Source organism: Plecotus auritus (genome assembly GCF_963455305.1).
Source record: "Plecotus auritus genome assembly, chromosome: 11".
In the NCBI taxonomy this organism is placed as follows: Eukaryota; Metazoa; Chordata; class Mammalia; order Chiroptera; family Vespertilionidae; genus Plecotus; species Plecotus auritus.
In genome coordinates this window covers 16,073,375-16,087,042 of record NC_137777.1, presented here as the reverse complement: position 1 = coordinate 16,087,042, position 13,668 = coordinate 16,073,375, and the positions used below count along the sequence as shown (strand labels likewise).

At 44.9% G+C, this 13,668-nt stretch overlaps 1 protein-coding gene across 4 annotated transcripts in view; it reads left to right on the top strand.

Moving 5' to 3' along the window:
- The first annotated feature begins 12,150 nt into the window (after positions 1 to 12,150).
- Positions 12,151 to 13,668, top strand: part of DPYS (dihydropyrimidinase) — a 72,908-nt gene continuing 71,390 nt past the window's right edge. For 2 of the 4 annotated variants that reach the window (XR_013959343.1, XM_080647020.1), the window contains exon 1: positions 12,152 to 12,648. Coding sequence is in view for 3 of the 4 variants with exons in the window: in XM_080647020.1 (XP_080503146.1) it covers positions 12,385 to 12,648 (264 nt within the window). In the remaining variant the exon portion in view is untranslated. Of the gene's footprint in view, positions 12,649 to 13,668 lie in introns of all 4 variants that reach the window. The other 2 variants (XM_080647019.1, XM_080647021.1) reach the window with 2 other exon arrangements.

The following is a 13,668-nucleotide window of genomic DNA, read 5'->3' as shown; positions in this document are numbered from 1 at the left end:
TCTTCAAAGTTGCAGTAACCCAGTCAGTTCTCTTTTTATATTATGTTTGGATGCACTTCAGACCCCTGTAGAATACACTGCCATGCATAGGTTTTATGGGTTTGTTTCCTAGCACATGTTTTAAAGTTTTTCTTAATTGATTAATAAATCTTTCTGGGTCAAACAGTGAAAAATAAGTCTCTCTCCTACCTGACATCCATCTTTCAGTTTCCTTTCAGAGAGATAGATACCAATACCAGATTCTTCTATACCCCTCCAAAATACCATATAGATACATTAATATATCCATATATAAGTGATATATCCTATATAATAAAAGACTAATATGCAAATCAACCAAACAGTGGAACGACCAGTCACTGTGATGCACACTGACCACCAGGGGGCAGATGCTCAATGCAGGAGTTACCCCAATGGTCAGTGCGCTCCCACAGGGGGAGCACCGCTCAGCCAGAAGCCAGGCTCACAGCTGGCCAGTGCAGTAATGGTGGTGGGAGCCTTTCCCGCCTCCACTGCAGGCAGGCAGTAAGGAGAGAGGGGTCCTGGATTGCGAGAACCCCAGACTGTGAGAGGGATGTCTGACTGCTGGCTTAGGCCCGATCCCCCTGGGATCGGGCCTAAGTCAGCAGGTGAACATTCCCTGAGGGGTCCTGGACTGCGAGAGGGCGCAGGCCAAGCTGAGGGACCCCCCCCCCCCACCAGTGCATGAATGTCATGCACCGGGCCTCTAGTATAATCTATAATATATCGAATTGTATTATACTATGCATACTTTTTCTTTAAATTTTTTTCAAAAATATGTATCTATTAGAGTTGGGGGTTTTTGTTTCCTTTTTTGAAATCCTTATCTGAGGACATGCTTTTATTGATTTAGGGAGAGAGAGAGAGAAACATGAGAATGAAACACAGTGGTTGCCTCCTATATGTGCCCCCACTAGGGATTGTACCTACAACCCAGGTATGTGCCCTGACCACAATTGAATCCAAGACCTATCAGTGTATGGGGCAACCAACTGAACCACACTGGCCAGGTCATATTAAAATTTTAATATTAAAAGTAAAGTTAGGTATCTCTATTATTGGATTTTTTTTCATATTCATCAGCCTAAATTTAAGTCACTTCTTTTCCCCCCCAAAGTTATCCTAGTTGTCCGAAAGCTGTTTATCAAATAAATTCATCCTTTCTTTACTATTTGAAATAGCCCTTTTATCTTATAGTAAATTTCCACATTATTTGACTATGCTTTTAAACTCAAATTCTATTCCCTTCAGTTGATCTGCCTTTCTATTTTGTGCCAGTCCTACACTGTTTTAATAACTGTAATTTTATGTGTTTTAAATATTCTTGCTTATTTTTCATCTTAACTTGATATAATCAACTTTGAGTTCCACAAAACAAATCCATTGGTACCGTTATTTTTTAGACAGTTTTTTTAATAGATTAATTTAGTGAAATTTGACATAATTATGTTAAATCTGTCTAAATGATGGTGCCATATCTTACAAAGGTGCCCATTTGTTTAAGTCTTTTCTTGTTTACTTCAGATATGTTTTACATTTTACTTTATAGATATCTTGTACATTTTCTCGAGTTTACTCTTAGAATTTAATCATTTTGTAACCATTATTAAGGAAGTTCTTTCTGTTTATAATTTACTCTGATTTTGGTATATATGAAGGCTAATCATTCATGTTAATTTTCTACCCAGCTACTAAACTCCCATTTTATTGTAATTTATAATAGTATTTCAGTTCATTTTTGTGTGTTTTCCAATTACACAATCATGTCCTCCAATTTGCAAACCTCTTTGTCTTAATTGTGTTGTCTAGTACATCTAAAATAACGTTGAACATATTGGCTACAATGAATTGGGTTGAAATAGATACATTTAATCATGTTAAGGAACATCCATTAAGCCCTTTTTTTAAATTTAACCAAGAATGCATGTTGATTTTGATCACATGCCTTTTCATTATCTATGGAGTTGATCATATGATTTTTCTCCTTTGATCTTTTAATATGTTATTAATATATTCATATTTTTGTCATTTTGAACCATTGCATTCCTGAAATAAATTCTTGGCCATGTGTATTATGCTTTCGATATGTTTTGCATAGGCCAAATGTCTTCATGGACACTTTGGATAGGACCAAATAATCCTTTTGTATCTTAGTGGAGCTTGCTGAAGGAGAAGATTATAGCAGTCAGCCCGTTTTCTTGATTATGGCTGTATCTCAATGAAAAGGAGACTCACTAAACAAAGGTAGAGCGGTATCTTGGCACAGACCTCTTTATTTTATTATTAAGAAGCCCAAGTGAAGAACTTCTATAGAGCCCAGAACAGAACAGATGTGGCTGCATGCTATGAACTTAGCGACATGCATTGAGCAGTACAAATAGCAGAAATGCAGAGAAGTAATTTATATTTAGAAATTATGATTTAAAAAACAAAACTATAAAACTTTTCTCAATTTCAGTGCAGTAGGATCAAGTGTTACCTGAATATTTATATACATTTCTATCTTATCAACCGAACTCTGATTTCAATGAACATAGAAATTCCTTATCTAATTTGGCTTTTCTGTTTAATTTCCCATAGTCTGCCTTCCCTGAAGTACAGATTTTGTATTTGTTATTGTGCATCACGTGAATTTTAACTTCACCGTGATTCTGTTAGTTTCCTTTGGTTGGATTTTGTTTGCATGCTTGCTATTTTTTATTGAGATTGTATCATTAAATTTGGAATTTCTCTAGCTCATGAGTTACCATTAGAATCATTAGTCAGGTGTGCAAAAACAATGCTTTGTCCCATTTTCTTAATTTGGAATGAGAATAGCACCCACTTATTAATAGTTACTGAGTACCTGCCATAGTACTAGATGCCGTCTGTACTTCCTTTATGATCCTCACAAGGAATCTCTGTGGTAGATGTCACCCCAAATATCAGCACAAGGACCACTAAGTGCCATTGTCGCTGAGACTGGGAGCAGGATAACTCTTGGAACTTGAACTACATCTTTACCGTGTTATATTTTCACACTAGGGGCCCGGTGCACGAAATTCATGCACAGGGGGCAGGGGGGTACGTCCCTCAGCCCAGCCTGCACCCTCTCCAATCTGGGACCCCTCGAGGAATGTCTGACTGCCCGTTTAGGCCCAATCCCAAACTGCTGGCTCCCAACTGCTCGCCTGCCTGCCTTCTTGATTGCCCCTAACCACTTCTGCCTGCCAGCCTGATCACCCCCTAACCACTCCCCTGCCAGCCTGATTGATACCTAACTGTTCCCCTGCCAGCCTGTTTGCCCCTAACTGCCCTCCCCTGCAGGCCTGGTCCCCCCCAACTGCCCTCCCCTGCAGGCCTGGTCCCCCCCAACTGCCCTCCCCTGCAGGCCTGGTCCCCCCCAACTGCCCTTCCCTGTAGGCCTGGTCACCCCCAACTTCTCTCCTCTGCCAGCTTGGTCACCCCTAACTGCCCTCCCCTGCAGGCTTGATTGCCCCCAACTGCCCTCCCTTGCAGGCCTGGTCCCTCCCAACTGCCCTCCCCTGCTGGCCTGATTGCCCACAACTGCCCTCCCCTGCTGGCCATCTTGTAGTGGCCACCTTGTGTCCACATGGGGGCAGGATCTTTGACCACATGGGGGCAGCCATCTTGTGTGTTGGAGTAATGGTCAATCTGCATATTACTCTTTTATTAGATAGGATAGAGGCCTGGTGCACAGGTGGGGGCCGGCTGGTTTGCCCTGAAAAGTGTCCTGGATCAGGGTGGGGGTTTCCCTGGGGCGTGAAGCGGCCTGGGTGAGGGGCCTGTGGTGGTTTGCAGGCTGGCCACGCCCCCCAGCGACCCAAGCGGAGGCCCTGGTATCTGGGATTTATTTATCTTCTACAATTGAAACTTTGTAGCCTTGAGCAGAGGCCAAGGCAGGCCAGGGCTGCAGAAGCTTGGCTTCCTCCATCGCTGGGGGCAACTCAAGCCTCCTGCTCTCTCCAGCTCCATGGCTGCTGCCATTTTTGTTGGGATTTATTTATCTTCTATAATTGAAACTTTGTAGCCTTGAGAGGAGGCAGGGCCGGCCAGAGCGGGCGGAAAGCTTGGCTTCCTCCATTGCTGGGGAAACCCAAGCCTCCTGCTCGCTCCGTGGCTGCAGCCATCTTGGTTGGGTTAATTTGCATACTTGCTCCTGATTGGCTGGTGGGTGTGGCTTGTGGGTGTGGTGGAGTGATGGTTAATTTGCATATTACTCTTTTATTAGATAGGATGAAGAATAATAGATCTTACTTTATATTTAAGGGATTTTTTTTTACAGCCACATAGTAGGATTTCTGTTTTATTTTGGAATAATGTATGTTTTATTTTTTTAAAGCATAAAAAGATTAGAAAACAACCACTTCATACTCTCTAGGATGGCTGTATTAAGAGAGACAATAACAAGTGTTGGCAAGGATGTGAAAAAAGTGGAACCCTCACACACTGCTGGTGGGAGTGCACAATGGTACAGCTGCTTTGGGGAGCAGTATCACAGTGCTTTGAAAGTTAGTTACCACGTAGACCCAAAAATTCCTCTCCTAGGTATATGCCCAGAAGAAATGAAAACATGTCCACACAAAAATGTGTACATGAGTGTTCATAGCAGCATTATTGATAACAGCCATGAAGTAAAAACAACCCAAATGTACGTTTGATAAATGGATAAACAGAATGTGATAGATCCATACAATGAAATGTTATTTTGGGGGGAAAAAGAATGACATGCTAAAACATACTACAACATAAATGAACTTGGGGAACATTATACTAAATGAAAGAAGCCATTCACAAAAGACCCCATATTGTATGATTTTATTTATATGAAATGTCCTGAATACTTAAATCTAGATGAATGGTTTCCTGGAGCTAGGAAATAGGTGGGCAGGGAAAGGTGGTGCTGAGTGACTGCTAATTGGTACCGGTTTCTTTTTAGGTCGATAAACATTGTAAAACTGTAAGTACATTAAAAACCATTAAACTGTACAAATAGATGAACTTGTGATATACAAGTTATATCTCAATAAGCTCTCAAAGATTAGAGAACAAAAACACAGGTAACATTACCTTTTTTTCCGCTTGCTTTTAAATTTGGACTAAAGCTGTTCCTGCTATTGTTCAGGAGAATTAGCGGTTGTTTTCACAAGTTAAAGGGGGAAAATACTGTCTTCATCTATTCAGCAGTATAATCTAGTCTGATCGACTATGTTACCTGAGCAATTAACCTTTCTGGGCCATAATTTAAAAAAATGGAAGCAATACTTCCCTCGTTGAGTTTTTGTACAGATGTAACAACATATATAAGGGCCTTAGCCCAGTGCCAGGTGTATCCAAATTCAACAACTAATTATTCTGTAAATATTCATGGAGGGATTATTGTATGTTCAATAATTATGCTCAATTCATATGTTCTTTAAATCATAATGTGAAACTTTGTTTAATTTAAATAATATCTATACTAATAAAAGGGTAATATGCTAATTAGACCGGGTGACCAGACATCTTCTGGACGTCCATCTTCCTTCCGGACAGTTGGGGGGCAACCAGGCTAGCAGGGGGGCAGTTTGGGGAGTGATCAGGCAGGCAGGCAGGCAGGTGAGTGGTTAGGAGCCAGCAGTCCCGGATTGTGAGAGGGATGTCCCACAGGGATCAGGCCTATGCCGGCAGTCGGACATCCCCTGAGGGGTCCCTGATTGGAGAGGGTGCAGGCCGGGCTGAGGGACCCCCCCCACCATGCACAAATTTTGTGCACCGGGCCTCTAGTATTTTATAAATCTAGAAAGTCATAATTAGATGAAATTGTACGTGCACATTACACGATGTCCACAAAAGGATGCATTAGCTATATTCAAGTACACAAAGAAGCCATTTTCCTCTACAACTTTAAACAGAACAGATAATAGCCATATATCAGTAGAGAGAAGGTCACCAGGAGTGGGTTACCATATTTGTATAGCAAATTGCTGAGCAAACCAAAGGAATAGTTGGTCTTTTCAAGAAGCCATCTAGTGGTTTATTTCAGCATCACAGTTATTTATTTTGCAGAACAATACTTGTTTTTTTGTAACACTCAAATGAACTTCTTTGAAAGCAAAACTGTAAATTAAATAGTAAATGAGACTGAATCTGAGTTTGGAGCTCCAAAGAAATCTAAAAGAAACTTTTAACTTTGTTCTTATTACTGTGTTCTTATTAATATGAACAAAACGCTTAAAAATTCCTCTGGCAGGGAGAGGGGGGCAGAATTCCTCCATGGAGTCCCGAACTGTAATTTGACAAGCTGAAAATGAAGTTAGTGAGTGCTTCTTACTAACTGTGACAGGTCATCAATGATGATTATGATGCACTTATCTGTCTTTGATGCTCACAGGCAACTGGACCCCTTTAATCCTTTAACAGTATCCCTCGCCTACGACACTTTCACTGCACTTACCATGTCAGGCACTAAATACCTCTTACAACAAAAAAGTAATTTTCTTCCAAGAAGTATTTGTTTCAGATGAACAACATTTTTAATGAAGAAGGAATATATGCAACTCTATTGCTTTTGTTATATTAGAGAAATAAAAGCATAGTATTAGCATAGAGCGTGCAGAGATAAAGCGTTCTAAGTCAGAGGAAGTGAGCCTAGGTGGGGCAAGTACAAGTTAAGAGGGTCCACACCCTGACTGCTGTGTCTCTGCGCCTCATGGTTTGGCTTTTACACTGATTCCTCCCACACCTGGGGTATCAGAGTCTCAACATTTTCATCTCTACATAACTATATATTTTTTTAAATATATTTTTTATTGATTTCAGAGAGGGAGAGAGAGATAGAAACATCAATGATGAGAAAGAATCATTGATCAGCTGCACCTCCTACTGGGTATCAAGCCCACAACCTGGGTATGTGCCCTGACCAGGAATCAAACCGTGACCTGGTTCATAGGTCGACGCTCAACCACTGAGCAACCGGCCAGGCCATAACTACACCGTTTTAAACAATGTTGTAAGGGCTCCAGAACAGCATCTGCTGCGATTGCTTCAGCCCCAGTTGTGGTCTGATCCAGCACCTCCCAGGAGTCCTAAAAAAGTGGGAGTAAACCGCAGTAAGGTCTGCCTTGAATCCCTGTTGCTCCACACATTGACTGCCTCAAGGGTTTTGTTTTAAGTGCAGGGCACAGGAAAAATGCTACTTTTAGAGAGAAAACTAAACTCTCCAGCAGACACCCTGCACTTCAGTACTTTGCATCCAAGTCTAAAGTCAACAAATGCAAAGGAGATCAATGGATGCCAGGGGCCCAGGATTGTGGGGAAAGGGTTAACTGCAAAGGGACCCGAGAAAACTTTGGGGGTGATGGAAATATTCTCCATCTTGATTGTAGGGGTGGTTACATGACGGCACATCTTTGTCAAAATTCATAGTACAGTATGCTTTAAAAAGATTAATTTTACTCTGTTAAAACATTTAAAAATATGTAAAATGCAAAATTCCAACCTCATGCTGTCTGTGTAGCAAAAACCCAAGTAGTATATATTTTTAATGATTTGCTCTGGTGGCAGGACAAGCAGAAGCTAGGAAAATTCCTTGGCAAGTGGAATAGGGAAACTGAGACAGATAGTTAAATGGCTGAGCAATTTATAGTCAGATAATAAATCTCAAGGTCTTATCTTCCCTAACTGTGGTAGACAGTTGGACAGACAGGAGCAGAGCAAGGGCGATGGGCCAGGTACAGAAGGTCACCAGGGTGGCAAGCCCCAGGTGCCTAGCAACGGACAATCCATTGTAGGGTGGGACCTGCCCCCAGAGTGACTTTCCCACTTTCCTCCCCTAGCACATTGCTGGTCAGGCAGTTTGGACCCTCTGACCTTTCCTCCTTAGAGGTAACATCTAGGCCGCAGTTGTATTTCAGCTCCAGGCCCAGAAAAAGCAGCAAAACCACACCATCGAACCCATGGTTGCCCTCAGGACCAGCTGCATTGAATAATGACCCGCTGCCCTGGTGCAATCAGTCAGTGGAGATCACAACCTGAAAGGACACCTAGAAAACTGCTGAGTATTCTATTGAGATCTTCCTCTGGGACCTCCCCTAAAATCTCCACCCTTAAAACCCTTAGGACCAAGGACCCAGTACGTTCTCCCTCCTCCTCCAGGGAGCACACCCATGCCTTGCCCTTCCCACGCCCCCTCCCGACCCCAGGCAAGTTACCATTAGCTTCCTCACTCCCAAGCTCCAAGGGCCCTTCCTTTACCTCCGTAACTTGTTTCCTAAACCCATTTCTTCTAGGAATTACTTCTTCTCCCGCTGTGATTTACCAAATAAATGTTCTCTTACAGTTTGGGTCTTAGCTCTCAATTCTTTGCTAGCACACAACCCAAGTACCGAGGTTGCTAAATCCAGGTTTGAAGAACATAACTTACTATGTTCCCAAAGCAGCAGATCGATGTTTCTCTTTCACATTGATGTTTCTCTCTTTCTCCCTCTCCCTTCCTTTCTCTCTAAAATCAATAAAAACATATATATTTTTAAAAAGTTAGTCTTCTGCAAGTACAGTAGTCCTCCCTTATTTGTGGTTTTGCTTTCTGTGGTTTCAGTTGCCCAGTCAACTGTGGTCTGAAAATATTAAATGGAAAGTTCCAGAAATAAAGTGCCCATCAGCAGATGAGTGGATTAGAAAACTGTGGTACATCTACACAATGGAATACTACGCTGCTGTAAAAAAGAAGGAACTCTTACCATTTGCAACAGCATGGGTGGAACTGGAGAGCATTATGCTAAGTGAAATAAGCCAGTCAGACAAAGATAAATAGCACATGATCTCACTCATCTGTGGAATATAATGAACAACATAAATTGATGAACAAAAATAGATCCAGAGACAGAGAAGCATTGAACAGACCATCCAACCTCAGAGGGAAGGCAGCGGGTGTGGGAGCAGGGAGGTGAGAGATCAACCAAAGGACTTGTATGCATACATATAAGCATAACCCATGGACACAGACAGTAGGGGGGAGAGGGCATGTGCTGGAGGTGGGGGAGGGGGTGGGGGTGGGAATGACCGAGGAGAGATCAATGGAAGAAAAAGGAGACGTATGTAATACTTTAAACAATAAAGAATTTTTGTAAAAAAAAAAAAAAGTAAAATAAACAACTCATAAGTTTTAAACTGCATGCCCTTCCGAGTAGAGTAATGAAATCTTGCTCTCTCTCACTCTGCCCTGGGTTCAGTACTATCTGTGGTTTCAGGCATTCACTGGGGGTCTTAAAACATATCCCCCATGGATACCGGGGTGATTCATGTAATGTGTTCTCAGACAGACTTTGATCAATCAATCAGTCAAACTGATTGTTTCACCAGCAAGAAGAAGGCAAAACAGCAGGAGTCTTGCTTTTCATCTTCATCCCCATGTCAACACCAACTCCCCCTAATACAGGCATCCTCAAACTACGGCCCGCGGGCCACATGCGGCCCGCTGAGGACATTTATCCGGCCCGCCAACTAGTCCCGGGCCCGCAGTGCGCAAAGGAATTTGTTCATAGTTTTTTTTTTTAAACTATAGTCTGGCCCTCCAACGGTCTGAAGGACAGTGAACTGGGCCCCTGTTTAAAAAGTTTGAGGACCCCTGCCCTAATACTTGCTTCCTACCATTGAGGGCCCTGAGTGTCTGGTAGGGAGCAGGGTAAAGAAAACGGAGGTGAGGGTGTTCTGAGGACACACTTCCCCTCTAAGCACGTTTGCCAAGGCACAACCTTCCACCCGGTGTGGGACAATAATGGCCAGAAAGGGGAATGACCCCTTCTGCCAGCCCACATTTCTCCTTAAACTGATCCTCCCTTCTCTTCTGTTGCAGTTAGTGAATCTCAACGAGCCATTTCCTCCCGCTTTGGGGACATTCTACAAACCCCCTTTTCTGATCAAAGTTGGAGTTCATTAAACATGGGAAGTTGTTTTGTGCTGTGTTGCAGGGCATTGCATGATATCAAGTCTAAGAAAAAGAAACCTTTGAAATCACTCAACTGGACAGTTTCAGAAAGGATGTCACAACCGCCCTGACATCCAATCTTATTTCCCTAGGATGGCGCGGACTTGTAGAGCTCGTAGGAGTGTCATCATATTTATAATTACTCCTTTCCCCTTTCCACAATGGTCTTTTGACAATAATTTCATAACCTTCTTGGGTTTCTTTTTTCTTGGCTTGACAGAAAAATCTATGGACCTTGACATTATTGGTGCTTTGAATGTCTAATCATTTTGAGGTGTGTGCAATCTGAAGCTTGAGGAAATTTGGCAATGATATTGAAAAGGCCATCTCAAGGTCATGTGTGACCACCTAGTCTCCAAACGCAAAGGTATCTTCCCAGCCGCTCAGCTGACAGTGGAAAATGACAAAAGATCCAAAGTAAAGCAGCTTCAACAAGCAGTGGAAACACTAGGGGAGGGAACCTCAGGCATGGTTGTTCTCAGGAGCTGCCACCATGTTGTGAGAACCCAGGTTCTTTCCGCCTCTCCACCTGTTCTCTGTGTTGGCTCTGTTCACGGAAGGCCTGTCTCCCTTGGTTGCCTAGGCAGCTGCCTGAGCCTCTTGTTTGCACCCTCCCAGACTCCAATCCAGCAGGAAAGAACGAAGTGAGCTGCTCCGCCTTTCAGAAGTCCTCGGGTCTGCTCTCATTGGGCACAATTAGTCTGCTCGGCACAGGTACCCGTCCTGAACCCATCGGTGTGGCTGTGAGGATTTCCTACTGGGATTGGCAGAGTTTAGTTTAGCAGCTCAGTCCCAGAGCCAGAGCTCCCATCAGTACATGCAAGGCCAGTGTTCCGAGAACGCAGTTGGAGGCCTTCCCACCAAAGACGCTGCAGTGACTGTTGGCAGGGGAAGGACAAGAATAGATGCTGGAACAGCAGATGTCCACCGCACTCCAACCGTTCTACCGAATTGGGTCCCGGTGCCCTTGAAAATCTGCATCCCTGCCTTCCCTACGCAGGGCTGTCCCGTCTTCCTGAGTGCTGGAAAGGGATGGTCCCCACTTGTCCAGCCCTATCCCCCTAGCTTAACCTCATGGAATTCAGACTCAACTCATCATCACCTCCTCTGTGCCTCTACCTACTCTGTTCCCTCGACCTAGAACACCATTCCTCTCCCACTCTCATTTCCATATGTTCATGTCCTTTATATTCTGGTTCAAGTAGCTCTTTGTGAGACTTCCATATTTAATTTTCTTCAAGGCAGAAATAAACTTTCCCTTTCCTCTAAACTCTTATTGTCCTCTCTCAAAGGCAGAATTTTCCGCTTTAGATATGCTGTTGTATAGTGAAATATGTATGCATGTCACACTGGCTCTTAGCTCCTTGAGCTCAGAATGTGACTTATCTTTATATATATATATATTTTGTTGTTGTTGATTTCAGAGAGGAAGGGAGAGGAAGAGAGAGATAGAAACATCAATGATGAGAGAGAATCATTGACTGGCTGCTTCCTGCATGCCTCCCACCTGGGACTGAGCCGAAACCCTGGCATGTGTCCTGACTGGGAATTGAACCTGAATTCCTGGTCCATAGGTTGATGCTCAACCACTGAGACACCCTGGGCCAGCAGAATGTGACTTATCTTTACCGCTTACCCCTCTATGCCATCCCCCTTCGGGGTCAGCCATTACAAAGCTGGAATTTGTTAAAGAAGTGTGTATGGTGCGTCTCCTTTTATTAAGGTGCATTCACGTTGGTCAGCATATTTGCTTCTCAACACACACCTCTGGAGGGGAAGGACAAATATTATCTCAATTTTATATATGAGGATAGATACCAGTTTTATACCAAGAGGAAAAAAGATTTAACTGAAGGCTTCTAAGATCGTTTTGTGGAAAGCTGGGAGAAAACACACACACACACACACACACACACACACACACACACACACACAAACTCACCTAGATCTTTGGAGTTATATTACCTGTTATTTTCCAAGAAAAACTTGCCGGTATGAATTGTGTCATTAAAACTTGGAGAACAGGTGATATCAAGTTGTTTTTGTTTCAAATAGATTAAATATTTTCCCTCTGAACTTTCAGCCTGCCAATTCTTGGGACTGTACGGCGATTTGCTAATGAATCTTTAAAAGGAAATCCAGATCTAGTGGTTCTTTCCAGCTCGGGTGGGTGTTGCCTTGAACTGTGTGGATCTCCTGTTGGTCCCAGCCTTTGGGGCCAGCCCCGCGGTCCTGGGGGTGGAGCCCACACCCGGAGGCCGGTTGATAAACCCGCCCCGTCTCTGGGACTCCGGACTCGCCCCTCGTTTGTAGCCCGAGCAGGAGACTGGGGCCAGGCCTTGGGCATCTCCAAGGAGGTCGCCCCCGCTCGCCCTTCCAGCCGTGCGCCCCCGGCCATGGCAGCGCCGTCCAGGCTCCTGATCCGGGGGGGGCGCGTGGTCAACGCCGACTCCTCGCAGGTGGCGGACGTGCTGGTGGAGGACGGCGTGGTGCGGGCACTGGGGCGCGACCTGCTGCCGCCGGGGGGCGCGCCCGCGGGGCTGCGGGTCCTGGACGCCGCGGACAAGCTGGTCCTGCCCGGCGGCATCGACACCCACACCCACATGCAGTTCCCGTTCATGGGCACGAGGTCCGTCGATGACTTCCTGCAGGGCACCAAGGTACCCACCCCGCCGCTCCCCCACCCTGGATGCCCGCGGAGCCCTCGGGGCCGCCTCTCCGGCCGCCTGGGGTGCAGAGCAGAGCCACCCCGCGGGCTGAGGGAGCTGCAGCCTCCGAGCAGGTGCAGAGCTGGGATTAGGTTCTCCACGCTGAGCTCCCGCTGCCAGGGTCCCCTTCTCGCTGGCATCAGCCCATCTTGGTTAACCCAGCTGCCTCCGTTTGGGTAATTTGACAACTTTAAGGCCATCTTTTCTCTTGCCCTCATTTCTCTCCGCCATATATCCTCCTGACCCCCGTGTTCATTGGTGTTCTATGGCAACCCACAAGCCTCCCCTACTGTGTCGTTGGCATTCCCAGATAGTGCTCCGGCCCTCCATTTCCAGCCAGAAGCAAATGAAAAAGACTTTCACCTGGTAGTCACTGCCCGACTCTGAGTTAGCAGCGTGTGGTGAGTGCTGAGAGGTCTGGGTGGGCTAGAAGCCAGCGTGTCCACAATATTTGCCTCCACACTCCAGGAGAAAAATTGCATGTTTGAGCAGAGTATTTGATAGAATACTCTGTCCTGGTCGGTTTGTCTCAGTGGATAGAGCGTCGTCCTCTGGACTAAACGGTCTCAGGTTCGATTCCAGGTCAAGGTCACGTACATGGGTCTCAGGTTGGGGCACATGCGGGAGGCAACCAATGGATGTGTCTCTCTCATATCCATGTTTTTCTCTCTGTCTCTCCTCCTCCCTTCCACTCTCTCTCTATAAATCAATGGGAAAATATCCTCAGGTGAAGATTAACCAAAAAAAGAAAAGAAAAACCACGTGCCTGACAAGGGATTCCAAAAGAAGTATTCCAGGTCTGACCTCCCAGGCACTCCCACTTGCATCAAGGGGCCTGGTCCCATGTCTCCTCCCTCCTTGCTGGGGGACATTAAATCCAGCCTCAGCTTCCTGCTGCTTGAGCACCTGCAGCTCTGGGGCTGGTGTAGGGGATCAGATCACCTTCCCCAGGATCCCCAGGTGAGAGAGCTT